Source organism: Scylla paramamosain, unplaced genomic scaffold (assembly GCF_035594125.1).
Source record: "Scylla paramamosain isolate STU-SP2022 unplaced genomic scaffold, ASM3559412v1 Contig24, whole genome shotgun sequence".
Lineage (NCBI taxonomy): Eukaryota > Metazoa > Arthropoda > Malacostraca > Decapoda > Portunidae > Scylla > Scylla paramamosain.
Genome location: NW_026973689.1, coordinates 622,288 through 643,293, shown reverse-complemented (window position 1 = coordinate 643,293; position 21,006 = coordinate 622,288). Strand labels below are relative to the sequence as shown.

Genomic DNA, 21,006 nt, shown 5'->3' with positions numbered 1-21,006 from the left:
TCCCTCCTTATTATCATCTATCTTCTCCTCTTCCTTCTTTCTATCACTTCTGGAAAAAAACAATGCAAATATAAATAATACATTTTGAACATAATAATAATAATGATAATTAATTCTCACAATCAGTAACTCTCTCTCTCTCTCTCTCTCTCTCTCTCTCCTTTATTTCATCCTTCTCATGTCCCCCTCTTCTCTTCCTTCCTTCCTTTCTTATATTCTTCCTCCTCTTTTCTTTGTCTCTTCTGTCAGTCATTCCTCTGAAATATGAATAAATTTAGAATAATAGTAATAAATTTAATAGAAATAATTTCTTGTATTCTCTCTCCTACACATACGCAAAATTCTCTCTTAATAGAAATAATTTCTTGTATTCTCTCTCCTACACACACACAAAATTCTCTCTCTCTCTCTCTCTCTCTCTCTCTCTCTCTCTCTCTCTCTCTCTCTCTACAAAACCCCTTCTTTTACTCTCACATACTTAAAAACTCCCTCCCACTACTCACTCAAACTGATTCTCTTAGACACACACACACACACACACACACACACCCAGGCTTCCAGGTTGATAATCCAAAAGCCAGCAGATGACAGCTTCCTTCCAGCACACACTTGTATCGCCCAACTTGACCTGCCTGAATACAAGCTGATACAGTCCATGCAGCAGAGTAAAGTTTGAATGAACCTTTTTTTGTTGTTATAACTTGTGGTGTGGTCCAGCAGTCTTCCTTTTCCCACTTTTTAAGAGGGGAGAGAAAGAATGGTGGATGACACCACTTGTAAGGAAGACACAAGTTACTATAGTTTAGATGTACTAAAAGTTTTTGCACACTAAATGTTTATTACTGAAAAGCTTTATATATATATATATATATATATATATATATATATATATATATATATATATATATATATATATATAGAGAGAGAGAGAGAGAGAGAGAGAGAGAGAGAGAGAGAGAGAGAGAGAGAGAGAGAGAGAGAGAGAGAGAGAGAGAGAGAGAGAGAGAGAGAGAGAGAGAGAGAGAGAGAGAGAGAGAGAGTGTGGTCCCTCTTGTTTCAGTTTGGCAATAGGTTTGAACTGGTACCATCACCCAAACTGGCACATCAGATCCACTTTTGGTGCGCCACTCACTGACGTAACAGAATGGTGTTGATCCAGTTTGTCGTCCATGTGCATTGTTTGATTTTTGTGAACCTCCCAACAGCCATCTTACTGTTTTTTTTGCTGCAATTAACCACATCTTTGGTGTTTGTCCCCAGGAGTGCAGCCTCTACAAGTGGTGGAGGGCATGGACACTTGGATATGGATGACACTGGTTTGGGTGACAAATATTAATAGTGCACCTACACAATTACCACACTCGCTCCTCTCACCAGGCTTAACTATAAATAATTAAAGGTAAATAACATCTGTCATCTATTATCTATTGTATTCTATATTGCTGTTAATGTTTCATGTATAATGTCTTTGCTTTCAAATGCAAGTCAAAAGGGTGAACCCCATTTATAGTACTATTCACGTTTGGCAAATTTCACTTTTGACATTGGTTTGGCTACACTAATTAAACTGCTAACAGTGAGGGACTACTGTAAATGTAGTAATAATAATAATAATAATAATAATAATAATAATAATAATAATAATAATAATAATAATAATAAAAAGTAATGATAAAGTGCAAGACATGTTCATTAACGCAATTATTTTCTCCAACATGGAGGAGTGAGTGAGGAGGCACATCTGTCTGTGATTAGGGAATGCAAATGACGATGTTCCAAGGACGTCACCCTGTCCTGGGCCATGACATGAGAGAAGAGGGAAAAAGGACTCTCTCTCTCTCTCTCTCTCTCTCTCTCTCTCTCTCTCTCTCTCTCTCTCTCTCTCTCTCTCTCTCTCTCTCTCATTTTCCATAACATACCAAATTGCTCTGGTGTTAATTTCATGAGTTGCTGAATAATAGGAATGGGAATGTTAGTTCAATGCATTTAGCTCTGAGTGTGAAAGAATGACAAGAAAGAATGCAGAGGATACTAGAACACATGCACAGAAAACTGAAAGATTTTTAACTTTTGAATAGGTGTAGAAAAAAAAAACTGCAAAATCAGTGTCTCCTTAAAACAACACATGACAGCAATGATAACTCACACAACAATAATGCTTGATGAAGACTATATTTCCAACACAGATTTATGACAACATTTGGCAAAGCTGTGCACTGTTTACTTGTGTTAAAACTATGCTATGATTTGAGAGGAAAGTTGGTTAGTCATTATAGGGTTAAGATAATATAAGGGTGTTTATTTTAGCTAATTTCCAATGACTCCTAATATAAGATTAAAACTTTAATGATTATTAAAGTATTTCATTGTTTACATTAATTTACACCAAAATTTCACAACTACAACCTCAGTGATGTTTAGTTAATCCAATTTTGTTCATAACTACTACATTTTTTCCAATGGTTTACCCATAGTACAACACAAACAACATCATCATCATTCATGCTATTTCATTTCCAAAAAAATTTCACAACTATGTACATGATCTAGTTTACAATAAAAGGATTTTGAACAATAGTTTTCCCATCAATCGACCCTAATTTTTTTTTCCAGCTACAAAGAACAATTCAACTACAAAACCATTCATGCTATTTCATCCATTTGAAACTTCACATGCAAGTGATTTACAGTACTTTACCAAAAAAAGAATTTAGATCAACAATGTTCCCATCAATCAACCCTAAAACTTTCCCACCTACAATCTGACAAGTGGAGTCACCAGTTTTAAATGTCAATAGTTATCCAAGATTGAATTTATGCCTTCCAATCCTCTGTGGGTCTGGAGGCGGTCATGAGTCCCACTGTTCTCCTGAGAGCAGTGCAGGAGGTTGCCTTCAACATAAACCTTGACAAAGTACTTGGATGACTTGTTGCAGCTTTGCTCTTTTCTGATGGTGACTGCAGCCTTCAACTCAAGGCACAAGCTTCTCCAAGGCACTCATCTTGCTGTACTTTAGCCCAGTGATCTGTGGAGAATAAGTAGTGGTGATGGTGGTGGTCCACCTCTCCAATACAAGAGTTCACCATTATTAATTTTTCATCCTTTTCACCAGTAAACTCTGGAACTCCCTGCCTGCTTCTGTATTTTCTTTTCCCTATGACAAATTTTTTTCATGAGGAAGGTCCCAAGACACTTCTCCAATCTTGGATAATCCTTACTACTACACACCATCAGACATAAAAATACCGTGAAGATGCAACTCCCTTTTTAGAAGAGCCAGAGGTCACAGGAGCAAAGGTGACGGGACACTACATGCCCTTGACACTCATGTCAAGCCCCATTATCACCTGCATCACTCGGGAACACACCATCACCACCATTACCATTGTGTTGTGGCATCATATCAGTGGCATAATAATTGTAAGAACACAAGGGAAACTGCAAGAAGCCATCTGGTTTACACATGGCAATCCCTGCATGAAATGTGCTTACCTATTTTCACTATCATCCTCATGCATAAATTTGTCTAATCTTTTAAAGCTCCCTAATGACTCAGCACTAACCTAACTACCGAGTCTATTTCATTCATCTATCACTCCATCTGAAAACCAGTTCCTTCCTATTTCTTTTTTAAATCTAACTTTATCAAGCTTGACATGAAGAAACAGGATAGTGATAATGGTTGCTATTTCTGATTATTATTCTTACTTTCATTAACACTCAGAATACGAAGTCTGTCTTTATTCTTATTTTGAGTCCCCAGTGGAAAGGGATAGTCTCAGTGGCACTACAAGCCAAATAGCTTAAAAACACCCTTAAAATGAAAATGATGGCTACTCTTCACAACCACAGTGCTGCATCCCTCTTTTCTAAACATCTTCACTCTAACCCCTGCTTCCCTGCTCCCTCCAAGACCCAGTGACAGCCTCCCTCACCTCTGGGTTCACTTGAGGAGCTGCCATCAGCCACCCAATGACATTCATTTGCATGTTCTTGGTGACAGAGTTCTCCTGGATCTCCAAATTTTCAGGATACACCACCAAGCCTGTAAGGAGAATTGGTGAAGAGAGAGAGAGAGAGAGAGAGAGAGAGAGAGAGAGAGAGAGAGAGAGAGAGAGAGAGAGAGAGAGAGAGAGAGAGAGAGAGAGAGAGAGAGAGAGAGAGAGAGAGAGAGAGAGAGAGAGAGAGAGAGAGAGAGACTGTATGTTAGATGCAGACAAAATGATAAAGTAAGGTATTAAAATCTTGCGTGCAAAAAAAGATATGCACACTAATAAATACTTATATTACAAAATGTTAAAACATCCATAAACTCCTTGCACATCATACTGAGCTCACACTCCTCTCATTCCCTCAGATGCTACCAACAACTTTATTTAAACACAAATAGATAGATAAATAGATAGATAGTCACATACACACACTTATTCCCTCCAAGACACAACAATGACTTGATTTCAACAGAGATAGACAAAGACACACACACACACACACACACACACACACACACACACACACACACACACACACACACACACACACACACTTACACATCAGGCTTGGGTCTGAGTACATGTACTCAACCAGATTCCAAATGTAGTGCAGTGGTAGATGTATAGGTAGAGGTAAGGTCAGGGTGACACAAGCCTGTCCCTGGGGAAGCCAGGTGGTCTGGATTGGTACCAGTGAAGTCATATGAGTTACAGCCACTGCAGTTCCCACTCCTGCTGCTAATCTGTCAGCACCTTTGTGTAAATATGTGGAGTGAGAAACAGCTGTCAAATGCCGTCTGGACTGACAGGCTGCTGCACTGAGAGGCACACAGCAATCCATCCACATCAGGTATCAAGCAAGATTCACCCCAAACTCTCCACATTCACACAGATAGACAGACACAATACACACAGAAATAAATCAATAGATACACATACATACTTGCTTACCAGGAGAGACAAAGTGGAGATGCCAACCAGCAGGTACAACAGACACCTGAGCAGCAAGTTGGTATCTAACACTGACCTCACTGATGACGACATCTACAGGAATTGTTGACAAGTTGTTCTTGGGTAAATAGATCCTGGAGGAAATACACAGAAAAGATCCATTATTGCAGGGACAAACAAAGGCTGGATATTGAGGGGATACAACAGAGTTAAGGAAAGGGAGATTTTTCACTGAAGGAACAAAGAAAAGCTGAATATCTGGAAGGGCAACAGGAAAATTGAGAAGAGGAAAATGTTGGAATGATACAAAAATTACATGTTTTCTGTCTGTGCATAAAACACGCACACACACTTTCTCTCTCTCTCTCTCTCTCTCTCTCTCTCTCTCTCTCTCTCTCTCTCTCTCTCTCTCTCTCTCTCTCTTGCCTCGCCTTGGGCATGCACTCACATCCCTCCCCAGTATCTCAATCAATATCTTTTGATCCTGAGAAGAAACAAGAGAACTACGTGGAATGAGAGACAAAATATACACAAGAAAACAACAAAACACACAGTCACTGGACTAACCATCTCAGTGACCTTTAGAAATACTTACTGGAATTTTCAAGGGTACTTCATGATTCTGGTGATAGTTTAACAAGTATTCTGCATCACCAGAAGAAAGAAACACCTATGAGAACCTGACTCATTATCATGAAAACAGTCCTTATGAAAGCTGATGGGATTTTCAAGGACATTTTTTTCATGATTCAGGAAATAGTTAATAATATTCTGCATCATCAATCAACCAATCATAAAAACCAGACTCCTCTTTTAAAACAGTTCCATTAACACCTCAGGCATTTCACAATATGGGGATAAAAGTTAAGGTTCCCCGCACTTCCTACCACAAACCAGACTCCTCTTTGAAAACAGTTCTCATAACACCTCAGGCATTTCACAATATGGGGATAAAAGTTAAGGTTCCCAGTGTGTCTTACCACAAACCAGACTCTTTCTCTTTGAAAACAGTTCCCATAAGACCCAAGGCATGAGAGTTAAGGTTTCTTGTGTGTCTCACCACGAAAACTGCTCCATCCAGGAGAGAGCCACCAGCACCCACAAACTTGAGGGAGAGGAAGAAGGGGTGAGCGGCATGGAGGATCTCTGGGTATTTGAGATGGATTTCCTTGGCCATCCTGCAGAGAGAGAGAGAGAGAGAGAGAGAGAGAGAGAGAGAGAGAGAGAGAGAGAGAGAGAGAGAGAGAGAGAGAGAGAGAGAGAGAGAGAGAGAGAGAGAGAGAGAGAGAGAGAGAGAGAGAGAGAGAGAGAGAGAGAGAGAGAGAGAGAGAGAGAGAGAGAGAGAGAGAGAGAGAGAGAAGGATGAAGGAAAAGACCAGGAGGTAGAGAATGAGAGAAATGCAAGTAAATGAGGAAGAGGACAAGGAAAAGGAAGACAAGATGAGAAAGAGAAGTATTCAACCACTCCTTTTACTATCAGTGACCTTACATTGAAAACTAAACTCTAAACTTGCAGTAAACAATTGTACCAAACTGAGTGAGACAGCATGAGAGTTAGCAAGACATCACATTAATATAAGGACTGGGAGATGCACAGGGACACCAGAAATGAGACTAAGTTCAGTACTATTCCCAGCACCTGAAACACCATCCTCAATCTCAGTTTCATTCCAAAGAAGCACTTTTTTCTGAGAGCAGCACAAGATATGGTGCCAAAGGGGAGATGCAAGGACTGGAGGATCCTTAGGGACAGAAGACACAAGGCTAACTTCAGAACCATTCCGATTATCTAGAAGAGGGTCCCCAGTCTCACTCTTGTTCAAGAGATGCACAATGTTTCTCCAAGAGCAGCGCAAGATCTGGTCCTCGACGTAAACTTTCCTTGCATTGTAGTGAGTGTCTAAGTATCCTGTCACTACTGGGATAGCTATGTTACTGCTGAGGGATGTGCACAGTTTCCCTAGAGCTGTGGCAACATGCTCCTGTGGTCCAGTTATCTTGAAGCAGAGGAAGTGAGAAGAATTAGTGAACTAGAAAAGGACGATGAAAATGGCTGTGAGACATGGAGGGAGAGAGGAGAATAAGAAAGAGTAGTGAAAATGGCTATAAGAAATAGAGAGTGAAAAGAATTAGTGAAATGAATAGAAAACTTAAAAGTGACTGTAGGAAGTAGAGGAAGAGAGAAGAATTAGTGGAAAGAATATAAAAGCAATGAAAATGACTACAGGAAGACAAGAAAGCGATGAACGAGCTTGCTTTTGACATTCTTTTACAACAGAAGAAAGAATGAAAAATACAGCCATTCAATTCACCTCTTCACAATACACACCTGGTACTCTGTTATGCCCTTCTTGGAGTCATTGCTGAGAGTGAAATCAACGGGGCCACAGTACACTCCGTCAGCCAGCAGCCAGCATGTCCACTGACTGCAGCAACATACTCAGCACTCCATCCTCCAACTGTGTCACATCACCATAACATCATTAGAGGTGTGTGTGTGTGTGTGTGTGTGTGTGTGTGTGTGTGTGTGTGTGTGTGTGTGTGTGTGTGTGCATGTGTGTGTGTGTGTGTGTGTGTGTGTGTGTGTGTGTGTGTGTGTGTGTGTGTGTGTGTGTGTGTGTGTGTGTGTGTGTGTGTGTGGGGCAAGGAGGGGGGTGAGGGTAACTATGCATGACAGAAAGGTTTAAATTGTGTGTGTGGAGGAAAGTGTGCATTAAAGAGAGAAAAAAAGAGGAATACAGGATGAGTGAAGAAATGGATAATGAATGATAAGGTAGAAGAAAAAGAATACAGCAAAGATGAAGAAAAGATATCATTGAAGGATACATGATATGATAAGAGGGAAAAAGAATACACTGCAGGAGAAAAAGGATATCACTGAAGGATATAACAGAAAAGTATAATGAAGGATAGAACAGAAACAAAAAGAACACAGGAGGCATGAAGAAAACAACATTACTGAAGGATGCAAGAGGAAAAAACACAGTGCAGGCGAAGAAAAGAAGATACTGAAGGATATAACAGATGGGTGATAAGGACAGTCATTCTCACCACATCCTCCACACCCTCCAACTGCTTCCATCAGAACAGATCGGTGTGCAAGGACTTGACCATGGGGTACTCCTTGATGACCAGATGTGAGGGATACACCACCAGTCCTGTATGGGAGACAGATAATAAACTGCACTCCCAAATGTTTTGCTCTCTCTTACCTCCAATACTTCCAGTTGTTATGGTGTTTTCAGGGGTGTTTTCATGGTTCCAGTGATGGTTCAGCAAGGATTCTGCATCTTTAATAGTCTGTAATGTGAGGTATTGGGGTTTTAAACAGTACATCAACATGCAATACATTTTATCCTAACTTCCATAAGTATGTACATCAGTATACAAGATTTTCCTTTATGTAAGAGGAACTCTGGCTAAGGCCAACAAAAAGGAGAGAGAGAGAGAGAGAGAGAGAGAGAGAGAGAGAGAGAGAGAGAGAGAGAGAGAGAGAGAGAGAGAGAGAGAGAGAGAGAGAGAGAGAGAGAGAGAGAGAGAGAGAGAGAGAGAGAGGAAAAAAAAATAAATAAATAAATTAAATTAAATTAAATGAAATAAAATAAATAAATAAATAAAAATAAAAGGGCCCACTGAGGTACCAGTCTCTAGAAGACAGAGCCAAAAGAATTACCCTAAATTTAAGAAGTGTCTTGTATAAGGAAGTACAGACACAGGCAGGGAGCTCCAGAGTTTACCAGACTGACACCAATACTCGAGAGGACTCCACGTACCAGCTAGCGGAGACGACAGCAACCTTGGCTATGAGTTGCTGTCTCACGTCTGGCGCCTCAAATATGACGTTCTCAAAGGTGAGCATTGACACGGCCTCATCTGGTACATACAGCCTGACACAGGGGCTGTTGTCAGTATTTGTGTTGGGAAGATATTTATTTTTTCAAGTAGGAGGGACACTGGCCAAGGGCAACAACCCTCCCCTCCCCCCCAAAAAATAAAAAGACCCACTGAGATGCCAGTCCCATAAAAGGGTCCAAAGCAGCAGTCAAAAATTGAAGGATAAGTGTCTTGAAACCTCCCTCTTGAAGGAATTCAAGTCATAGGAAGATGGAAAGACAGAAGCAGGCAGGGAGTTCCAGAGTTTACCAGAGAAAGGAATGAATGATTGAGAATACTGGTTAACTCTTGCATTAGAGAGGTGAACATAATAGGGGGTGAAAGAAAGAAGAAAGTCTTGTGCAGCGAGGCCGTCAGAGGAGGGGAGGCATGCAGTTAGCAAGATCAGAAGAGCAGTTAGCATGAAAACAGCAGTAGATGATAGCAAGAGATGCAACACTGCAGTGATGAGAAACCGGCTGAAGACAGTCAGTTAGTGGAGAGGAGCTGATGAGACAAAAAGCTTTTGATTCCATAATGTCTAGATGAGCAGTACAAGTGGAACCCCCCCAGACATGTGAAGCATACATGGACAGATAAGGCCCCTGTACAGAGTTAGCAGTTGGCAGGGGGGATGAGAAAAACTGGTGAAGATGTCTCAGAACATCTAATTTCATAAGAGCTGTTTTAGCTAGGGATGTGTTGTGAAGTTTCCAGTTTAGATTATAAGAAAAGGACAGACCAAGGATGTTCAGTGTAGAAAGGGGGACAGTTAAGTGTCACTGAAGATGGGATAGTTATCTGGAAGGTTGTGTCAAGTTGATAGGTGGAGGAATTGAGTTTTTGAGGCATTGAATAATACTAAGTTTGCTCTGCCCCAATCAGAAATTTTAGAGAGATCAAAAGTCAGGTCTTCTGTGGCTTCCCTGCATGAACTCTTTACTTCCTGAAGGGTTGGACTTCTACAAAAGACGTAGAAAAGTGCAGGGTGGTATTATCAGTGTAGGAGTGGATAAGACAAGAAGTTTGGTTTAGGTCACTGGAGAATAATAAGAAGAGAGTGGGTGATAGGACAGAACCCTGAGGAACACCACAGTTAATAGGTTTAAAGGAAGAATAGTGATCATCTACCACAGCAGCAATAGAACGGTCAAAATGGAAACTTAAGATGAAGTTACAGAGAAAAGGATAGAAGGCGCAGAAGAGTAGTTTGGAAATCAAAGCTTTGTGCCAAACTCTATCAAAAACTTTTAATATGTCCAAAGCAACAGCAGAAGTCTCACCAAAATCTTTATAAGAGGATGACTAAGACTCAGTAAGGAAAGCCAAAAGATCACCAGTAGAGTGGCCTTGATGGAACCCATACTGGCGATCAGATAGAAGGTTGTGAAGTGAAAGATGTTTAAGAATCTTCCTGTTGATGATTGATTAAAAAACTTTAGATAGGCAGGAAATTAAAACAATAGGATGGCAGTTTGAGGGATTTGAAGTCACCCTTTTTAGGAACAGGCTGAATGTAGGCAAACTTCCAGCAAGAAGGAATGGTAGATGCTGACAGAGTTGAAAGAGTTTGACTAGGCAAGGTGCAAGCACAGAGGCACAATTTTGGAGAACAATATGAGGAACCCCATCAGGTCCATAAGCCTTCCGAGGGTTTAGGCCAGGGAGGGCATGAAAACATGACTGTGAAGAATTTTAATAGGTAGCATGAAGTAGTCAGAGGGTGGAGGCAAGGGAGGAACAAGCCCTGAATTGTCCAAGGTAGAGTTTTTAGCAAAGGTTTGAGCGAAGAGTTCAGGTTTAGAGATAGATGTGATAGCAGTGGTACCATCTGGTTGATATAAAGGAGGAAAAGAAGGAGAAGCAAAGTTATTGGAGATGTTTTTGGCTTGGTGCCAGAAGTTACAAGGGGAGTTAGATCTTGAAAGATTTTGAAACTTTCCGTTAATGAAGGAGTTTTTGGCTAGTTGGAGAACAGACTTGGCATGGTTCCAGGCAAAAATATAAAGCCCATGATATTCTGGTGATGGAAGGCTTAAGTACCTTTTGTAGGCCACCTCTCTATCATGTATAGCATGAGAACAAGCTGTGTTAAACCAAGATTTGGAAGATAAAGAGTGAGGAATGTACACCTCCATGTCAGACTCTACTACCTCTGTTATGTACTCTGCACACAGACAGGTCTCTGACATGGAAGCAGTAGTTATTCCAAGGAAAATCAGCAAAATACCTCCTTGGGTCCCTACAGCTAGCAGAGGCAAAATCCTAGAGGCACTTCTGCTTATGGGGATGCTGAGGAAGGATTGGAGTGATAGGACAAGATAAAGATATGAGATAGTGACTGGATAAGCCCAACAGAGAAGAGAGGGTGGCAGCATAAGCAGAAGGATTAGAGGTTATGAAAAGGTTAATAATGTTGGGCATATCTCCAAGATGGTCAGGAATACAAGTAGGGTGTTGCACCAATTGCTCTAGGTTGTGGAGGATAGCAAAGTTGAAGGCTAGTTCACCAGGATGGTCAGTGAAGGGACAGGAAAGCCAAAGCTGATGGTGAACATTGAAGTCTCCAAGAATGGAGACCTCTGCAAAAGGGAAGAGGGTCAGAATGTGCTCCACTTTGAAAGTTAAGAAGTCAAAGAATTTTTTAAAGTCAGAGGAGTTAGGTGAGAGGTATACAGCACAGATACATTTAGTTTGAGAGTGACTGTAATCGTAGCCAGATGGTGGAAAACTCGGAAGATTCAAGAGCGTGGGCAAGAGAGCAGGTTAAGTTGTTGTGCACATAAATGCAACATCCAGCTTTGGATTGAAAATGAGGATGGAGAAAGTAGGAGAGAACAAAAATGGGGCTAATGTCAGTTGCCTTAGACACCTGTGTTTCAGTGAGGAAAAGAAAATGAGGTTTAGTAGAGGAGAGATGGTGTTTTTACAGACTGAAAATTAGATCCAAGACTGCAAATGTTGCAGGAGTTAATGAAGAAAAAGTTGAGCGGTGTCAAGACACTTAGGGTTGATACCAGAAGAGCAGTCTGACCTGGGGACATTTGTTGTCCCCTCCCCCGATGATGACTCTATGAGGCTGGTGTAGGAGTCTCCATGATAATTGAGTGAAGGGTGTGTGTGTAATTAGATGCTTGTAGTTTTGTGTGAAGGAAGAGAGTTGTCTTTAGAGAGCAGGCTGTGACTGTCCCCTTTTCTTGTGAGACACAAAGGGAAACATTCAGTGAGGTCACAGCTGCGTTTAATGATAAGTTCACAGCACCCCATCATCCAGTGCTTTAGACCTCACTGGGAGTAATTATCATTTTGGCAGGTGCCTGCTGCCTCCTCCTTGTAACATTCTCTTCTGTTTCTTACTTGGCATACCTCTGGATAACCTCAAAGTGTCCCTCAGCAGTCTTTGCCAGCAGTTTGCCCACAAATGTCTGGCCTGAGGAGGAGAGAGAAGAGGCTCAGGAAAGAAAATACAGTACAGATGTAATTCCTCTCAACTTCTGTGCTTTCTTATGGAAGGATAACAGAGAAGGTATAATTTTACTCCCTTCATCTATCTACTTATCTATACACCAGGCCACCAATCCCAGACAAAGCACCACTCACTCACACACACATCACTCACTCTTAGGCCCACTGGTCTCTGGTGGGAAGGAACAGTGTTGTGGACCTCCCTACAACACCCTAGTGACTGTACTTACAAGACTCTGCTATGGTTATGGTCTTCACAGAAGATAGTAACACAATTCCTCTCAAATTTTATGAGTCATGTGGATGGTCTGGCACCAGCGTGGCAGTACATACATGCCCTGGCCTCACCTTAGGCCAACTGAGTACTGACTCATTATCCAGTAATTACTGTCCCACTCCCTCCCCTCCCACCACTTAGGGATAACATGCCACACATCTGAAAAAAAGTCTCCAAAAATCATGCACACACAAAAAAACAGATACAGTATATGAAAAACAGCAAAACATAAGGAGTACCACAAGGTGTAATCTAAAGCCTGAGTGTAAACAAGCTATGTCTCAAACACACAGCTCAAACTTTGGCAGATTGTTGCCAAAGTGCTGGATGATTTCTCAGTGTGCACAGACCAATGTTGCTTTTTGCACACATTTTCATTCAAAAAAGTTAATTACAGTCCCTTAATTAACTTAGTAATTTCTGTCCATCTCCTCACCTTGAAAGCCTCACCATCAAACATTAAGCCAGAATTTTTGTAAACAAGCTGAATGAATGTATCATGATAATATAAATAATATTGCTTTATTACTTCATGCATGTATGCAAAAAATAAACTTGACTCGATTATTCCTGTCTACCAAACCTTTAAAGTCTTGCCATCCAAGCACTGGGCCAGAGTCCTTGTCAACAAACTGAATGCCTCTTGATAACAGAATTAATATTGTTTTATTACGCTATCCCAAAAAATTTAACTTGATTTTGTCATCTCCTCACCTTCAATGCCTTGCCATCAAACTACAATCCAGAATCTTTGTCAACAAACTGAACAATAACAGAAATTATATTGTTTTATTACTCTATAAAAAAAAAGAAAAAAAAAAAATTCCTGTCTGTCTCCTCACTTCCTCACATCATGTTAACAAAGATTATATTATTTTATTACTCTTTATATACAACATTTAAGTCAATCATGCCTGTCTGTCTCCTCACCTTGAAAGCCAGGCCATTAAAAACCAAGCCAGAGTCCTTGTCAACAAAGTGAACAGTGATGGTGGTGGGTTGTCCGGCCTGCACTATGCTGGGCTGCTGCAGGACCATTGCTGCACTCATCTTTGTCAAGCTGAGGGGAGGCCAAAAGAAGACCAACAATTAGATCACTTATGTGACTTCAATAGTAATTGTATCTTGGTAAATACTGAGATCCTTTTCTCTCCTTTTTGGTATGTCAGACTTGCATTTCCCTCAGTATCCTGTCAAGGTCTAATCCCTAGAGACACCATTAATGTACCCTGATTAAGTTAAATTTAAAACAGATAGGAAGGAATTGGTTTTTAAATAGAGTGGTGGATGAATGGAATGGACTCAGTAATGAAGCTGATTATTTAGTGACCTTTAAAAGAAGATTACACAAATTTATCAATGAGGCTGATAGGTGGAAATAGGTAAGCATGCTTTGTACAGGGACTGCCATGTGTAGGTCTGATGGCTTCTTACAGCATCACTTATTTTCTTATTCTTCTGTTCTTACACCAGACACTTGTGCTCCAGCTTTGGATGGTTCTTTTTGACCTCTCTTTAGGGACTGGCACTCTCATTGGGCTTTTTTAAACTTTTTGTTGCCTTTGACCAGTCCCCCTCTTACATAAATAAAGACCTGCACCTACCTGAAGGTCCCCTCCAGGGTGGTGGTGAGGGCTGGAGCATAGCTGGGGTAGGTGATGGTGAAAGTGAGGTTGTAGCCTTCCCCGGGCTTGCTGACAGACAGGTTGGTGAAGATGGCAGTGCCATTCCTGTTGGGAACTGTTGTGGTGCCCATGAGGATGGCACCTGGCGGACCTCCCAAGAGACTTGCTGTGACCTGCCAGGGATCACTCTTGTGGCCCAGGTCACTGGTGGGTGTACCCTGCAAGAGAAGAGAAGAGAAGAGAGAGAGAGAGAGAGAGAGAGAGAGAGAGAGAGAGAGAGAGAGAGAGAGAGAGAGAGAGAGAGAGAGAGAGAGAGAGAGAGAGAGAGAGAGAGAGAGAGAGAGAGAGAATAATTATTGGTGTATCCTTGAGTCCTTTCATGGGAACCAAAAAGGCCTGAAAGTTTACTAAACACACACACACACACACACACACACACACACACACACACACACACTAAAAATCCAGCTATCTACGTCACTGAGAGTTGCCCTAGTGGAAATACAGAGTATGAGAGTTCACACTGGTTCTACTCGTTGCTGTTCCGTCTCCAAAGCAGTTAAATTGTTATAATGAGCGGTGAAGAGGGGTCTACTTCGGTCCCCACTATGTTGTTTATGCCAATGGGGACCGTCTTGAAGGCTAGACAGAGAGACCTCGGGATTTGGGGAAGAGGACTGAAGGGTCGGGAAAGCAATGATGAGAAGGAGAATTATCACACTGGAAACTGAAATGAAGGAAATGAAGGATAGATTTGACAAGATGGAGAAGATGGTTGAAACTTTGATCACCGAGAAGGGGGTGTGGAGAGGTGCATATGACGATCTACATAAAAAACAAACGTTATATGAAAAGAAAGCAATGGAATATGAAGGCAAAGTGGAAGAGTTAAACGTAAAACAGGAAAATTGGAAGAAAGAACAAGAGAAAGAAAAGACTGATTTTAGGGAAATTGTGGAGGAACAAACAAAGGCAAACAACAAAAAGCTCACAGAAAAAGTTGTTCAAGTTATAAAACAAAGAAAACTTGGTGAGAGAAACTGAGGATAAGAAAAAAACTGTCGTGGTATTCGGTCTGAAGGAAGAGTATACACCTCAGTGGACTGAAAGAGAAAAGAAGGAAAAGACATGTGTGGAAAAATTAGTGGGGACATTACAAGAAGAAAAAGAGCTAACTGGAGAGATCGAAGAAATTAAAAGAGGAGAAACCGGACATCATGGGAATTGTTGAAATTAAATTGGCAAGTGAAGGGATATATCAAATATTGGTGAAGGAAAATACAACCTCTGGATGAGAAATAGAAAAAATAAACAGGGAGGAGGTGTGATGCTTCTAATTAGGAAGGATTTATTAGTGGAATCTGTCACATATGGGGTGGAGGAGACAGAAGTATTGAAAATAAACTTAAGACAGAATATTGTAAGATACTGTAACATTGTGGTGACTTATGTTCCCCCCTATTCCAACTCTTGGAGAGAGGATGAATATAACAAAATGCTTGAGGACACAAGGACACGTTTGGCAGAGTTATTTGAGGAAAATGACGATATACTCCTGATGGGGGACTTTAACTGTAAAGAGATATCTTGGGAGAATTGGACCATGGAAGGCAGTGAGCCATCATGGGGGAACAAGCTACTAGACCTGGCTACTGAAAATTTCTAGACACAATGGGTTACAGATGACACAAGATTTAGATGAAATGAAGCACCTTCAAGGCTCGATCTAATTTCCACCATGAAACAAGAAATAGTAGAAGACCTTAAATACATAAACCCAATAGGAAAAAGTGATCATGTGCTGATTCAGTTCACAGCTATGGATAATAACCTCAGTATAAGAAAAGAGGACCACAGAAGAGAATGGCTACATAAACTACAGCAAGACTAACTTTGGACAACTTAGGAAGTATTTCAGTGAAGTGAATTGGAACATGGTTATTCAAAAGGAGGACATAGAGGAAAAGTGGACAGCTTTCCTGGACATTTATAATGAGGGAGTAGAGAAATGGGTACAACAGATGTGCAACAGCTAGATTGGAGAGAGAAAAAGCATGGAACAAGTGGAAGAAAAACAGGAGACTGGACCTGTGGAACAATTATATAAGGAAGAGGAACGAATTTCTTAAAACTCGCAGAGATGAGCAGAAAAATTTTGAAAAGAATGTTGTGGAGAAATGTAAAGACCAACCAAAATTATTTTATAAATTCATTAATGGAAAATTAAAGAGTAAAGATGAAATAAGGACAGTAGAAGCTGGAGAAGAGACAGTGGATAACCCAGAAGAGGTAGCTGAAGTGTTTAACAGATACTTCCACACTGTGTCTACTAAGGAAAATGATTTCAGAGGTGAGAGGACAGCATTAGAAAAAGGGACCGACCTAAAGGAGATTAAAACATCAGTAGATGAAGTAAAGAATATGTTGGAAGACCTGGATGTAAGGAAAGCAATGGGTCCTGATGGTGTCTCCAGTTGGATTTTAAAAGAGTGTAGCTCACAATTAGTCTCAGCGTTGCACAATATAATTAGCACCACCCTGGTAAAAGGTAGAGTACCCATAGATTGGAAATGGGCAGATATTACCCCAATCCACAAGACTGGAAGTAAAGAAGATCCATTAAATTATAGACCAGTATCGCTCACAAATGTGATGGCGAAGATTTGTGAAAAGATTATCAAGAACAGATGGGTGAAATACCTAGAAGACAACAAGGTGATAACAGAGAAACAGTTTGGTTTCAGAAAAGGAAGATCTTGTGTTACAAATTTGATAAGTTTCTACTCAAGAGTATTAGATATAGTGCCAGAGAGAGATGGATGGGCCGACTGCATATACTTAGATCTGAGAAAAGCATTCCATAAAGTTCCACACAGAAGACTAATATGGAAATTGGAAAAAACTGGAGGACTCAGTGGATCACTGTTAAAGTGGATGACTGACTTTTTGACAAACAGAGAAATGAGGACAGTAATTAAAGGCAGCAGGTCGAACTGGAGAACAGTAACAAGTGGCTATTTTGTTCACAGTTTATGTAAACGATGTGACAGAAGGTGTAGAAAGTTACATGAACATTTTCACTCATGATGCTAAGATTATGAGGAAAGTAACAAATGAAGAGGATTGCAATGCTTTAAATCAGGACTTAATTAAGATTAATGAAGGGTTAATGAGGTGGAACATGGAGTTTAATGCTAAAAAATGTAGTGTGATGAGGTTTGGAAAAAGTGTGAAAAGACCAGTTGGCAACTATTACTTAGGGAATGAAGAAATCTCTATAAGATCAGAAGAAAAAGACCTAGGAGTAATTATTACTGATAATTTATCATTTTGGAAGCACATAAACAAAAATTATAGGAGAAACATATAAACTGCTGAAAAACATCAAGATAACATTCTCCTATATTGATGAAGATATGATAAAAAACTGATAACAACGATGATACGTCCGAGATTGGAGTACACAGCATCAGTGTGGTCGAAGTTTGAAAAAGGATACAAGAAAGTTAGAAAGAATCCAGAGCTGCAACTAAAATCCTTGCAAGCTTAAGAGAGTATAGTTATGAGGAAAGGTTGAAGAGGTTGGGCCTGACTACACTAGAAAAAAAGAGGGAAAGAGGTGATTTGATAGCTATATATATAGAATACTGGAAAGGATGGAAAAGTCGGACAGAGAAGACCTCTTGATACCAGATACTAGAGACACAAGAGGACATGGAAGGAGACTGAATAGGAGTGTTTGCAGAAGAGACATCAAGAAACATAGCTTCCCACACAGAAGTATTACAGTGTGGAATGAACTTAAGGATGAGACTGTATGTGCAAAGACAATTCATAAATTTAAAGAAAATCTAGATAAAAGTCAATATGGAGACGGGACGGCACGAGCCTAGTGTGGCTCTTGTCCTGTATTTCACAACTAGGTAAATACAACTAGGTAAACACACACACACACACACACACACACACACACACACACACACACACACACACACACACACACACACAAGGACTGAATGAATACAGAGATGGGATAAGGAATGTAGCCCAGCCCCTGTTTATCACAAGTAGAAAAACAAAGGTGAGAGAGGCAAGAAATGTACATAAACTGATGGATGAATAAAGGAGGAGACAGAACCAGAGGTGTGTAGCTTAGTCCCTGTATACTACAACTACACACACACCTCTGTATCCAGCACAGTAAAGGACAGCTGCATTTCAAACACTGTGTCCTGCACCACACTGCTGGACACACCACTCAGCACCAATGCACTGGATGGCTTGGCATACTCAGTCACTGCCAGGCTCTCCTTGATCTTCTCTGCCACCTCCTTCTCCTGCTGCTTGTAGAACAGCTTAGCATCCAGAATGACAACACTGCCTTCCTCCTCTGTGGCCTTTGGAGGGGCTTCCTTGGGTGGTGGCTCGATGGGGTCACTCACCTGAGGAAGAGAGGTGGGTATTGGAGGAACACACTACCTCTGTTAATGGTTCAGCTGATGACAAAGTGCAGGAGGACATGATTCAAGGCAGTAAAGGGGCAGAGAACAGTGTTATTTTACCAAAAGGAGTTACAGGAGTGAGAGATGACTCAAGGCAGTAAAGAGACAGAGTAGTGTTTGCCTTAAGAGGAAGCACTGGAGGAAGAGACAACATAAGATCACAAAGGAACAGAGAGCAGAGGTTCACTTTACCAAGAGAGAGAGGCACAGTTGCTGCATGATCCATCCTGGAATCTATTGACGGCCTTCTCCAGACTCTGCACCAGCTTCTTGTAGGGAATCACCTCCCCACCAATTGCTCCCTCCTCCTCCTCGCCATTCAGGCTTGTAGTGTGAGCGCTGGCCACTTCAGCCTAAGTAAATTTAAGTTGTATTCTTAAACATTTTGTTCTCTTTAGTAATTATTTTCAGATATAATGAATAGTAAGAATCTCATAGGCAACTTTCCCATTCATTTGGCACAGTCCTTGTTAAACTATTACTATCTATCTATCTATATACCAGGCTGGCAATCTCACACAGGATGGCCCACACAAAGCATCACACACTCCTGCACACATCACTCACACTCTTAGCTCCGTTGGCTCCTAGTGTAATGGGACAGTCTTGTGGACCACCCTGCTACATCCCAAGAGCTTAGGCACACCACAGCTGTCCACATACTTCCACAGTAAAGCCTCACAGCATAAACTGGTTTGATCCTGCCCTTTCATGGTGAGATCATTCCCTATCACAAGTGTCATAAAAATTACCTTGAAAACTCAGATAAATTCCATTAGATCTCCAATTAGTTGAAACTCCCAAACATTTGAGAATAAGTCTTGCATGTTGAGCTCCTACTAGTAAGGGAGACCAGGCAGCCCAGACAGCCACACCAAACACAGCCACACCCAACAGCCACAAACAACATGGTCACACATAACACAGACCAACACTGCCACGCACAACACACAGATCCAACAAAGCCAGACTCAACACAGCCACACTGAACACAGCTGCACCCACCACAGTCAGACTCAACACAGACCAGACCCAACATGCATCCTCACTGTGCCCACCTCCAGCCTTCCCTGCTGTCTCTTGGAGAGCTCCTGCATAACACTGATGACCCTGATGTTGTCTGGGGTTACCTCAAACAGGCTGGCCAGATTCAACACCACATTCTGCTCATAAAACTCATCTTCCTTCACCATGAGGCCACTGGTGAGGGTGATCATGGGTGTGGTCTTGATGTCAAGGATGTGGCCTTCGCACAGCACCACATGGACCAACTTAGCACTGCGCTGGAAGAAGCTGGTCCCCATTGCCTGCAGGGGAGGGTCTGGGTGAGCTGGAGAGGTGGCGACAGAGACAGGCATGGCATAATAGTGTTTCCCTTGCCTAAAACTATCAGGGAGAGCTATGACAAAACTGACATGGAGAGACATGACAAGACTGAGAGGGAGGCATGACAAAACTGACAGGGAGGCACAACAAAACTGACATGGGGACATGACAAAATTGAGAAAGGCATAACAAAACTGACAGTGAGAGGCATGACAAAACTAAACAGATAGGGAGGCATGACAAAACTGACAGGGAGAGGCAAGGCTGAGTGGTTGTTCTGTTACCAGCAGGAAGAGACAAGGCAGAGCAGTTGGTCCTTTGCCCCAAACTGACAGGGCAAAGTACAGAGCTCCAGTGCCTCAAACAACACAAAACAACACACAGCCATTCCTTATATTCCCTACACAACACAACACAGTCATTCCTTACATTCCAAACACAATGCAACACAACACACAACCATCCCTTACATTCCAAACACAACACGACACAACACAACACAGCACACAGCCATCCCTTACATTGTCCAACATGGGAAGGAAAGCCTGAGGATGGGTGGGGTTCTCAGGCAACAGCTTGTAGCCGGCTGCAGAGGTGTTGAGGTTGGCTGGGGGAACAAAGACACCATCCACATAGGTGTCATAACGCTGAGGCTTTGGGAAGATGAGCAGGACAACGGCCTCAGAGGATGGACTGTGTGGCAGGTGCAGATGTAGCACCTGAAGATGTGATGTGAGTGGAGGGTCAGTGTGGTGAGGTTAGGTTAGAGATGCAGCTCCTGAAATAATAATTGATTGGGTTAAGTTAGATTAGGTTGGCTTAGTGTTGGGTGAGATTGTGCTAGGTTGTGAGGTTAGGCTGGGTTAAATGATGTTAGGTTATGCGTCAAAAAGATTGGTGTAAATTGCCTGCTGTTTATCTCCAATTACTATTATTATTATACCACTGAAAATTACTACAACTACTATTACCATAGCTACAATCACTGTCTACT

The 21,006-nt window shown here is 41.4% G+C and overlaps 1 protein-coding gene across 1 annotated transcript; it reads right to left on the bottom strand.

Annotated features, from left to right (window-relative positions):
* Positions 1-2,153: 2,153 nt before the first annotated feature.
* LOC135097545 (uncharacterized) lies at positions 2,154-19,038 on the bottom strand. Its single transcript, XM_063999474.1, has 9 exons — positions 18,879-19,038; positions 18,369-18,626; positions 14,164-14,402; positions 13,490-13,619; positions 7,996-8,102; positions 4,945-5,078; positions 4,552-4,746; positions 3,937-4,046; positions 2,154-3,026 (listed from the first exon to the last, which is right to left on the bottom strand). The coding sequence occupies exons 1-9, from the start codon at positions 18,903-18,905 to the stop codon at positions 2,973-2,975; spliced, it is 1,254 nt and encodes a 417-aa protein (XP_063855544.1). The 5' UTR covers positions 18,906-19,038; the 3' UTR covers positions 2,154-2,972.
* Between the last annotated feature and the right edge of the window lie 1,968 nt (positions 19,039-21,006).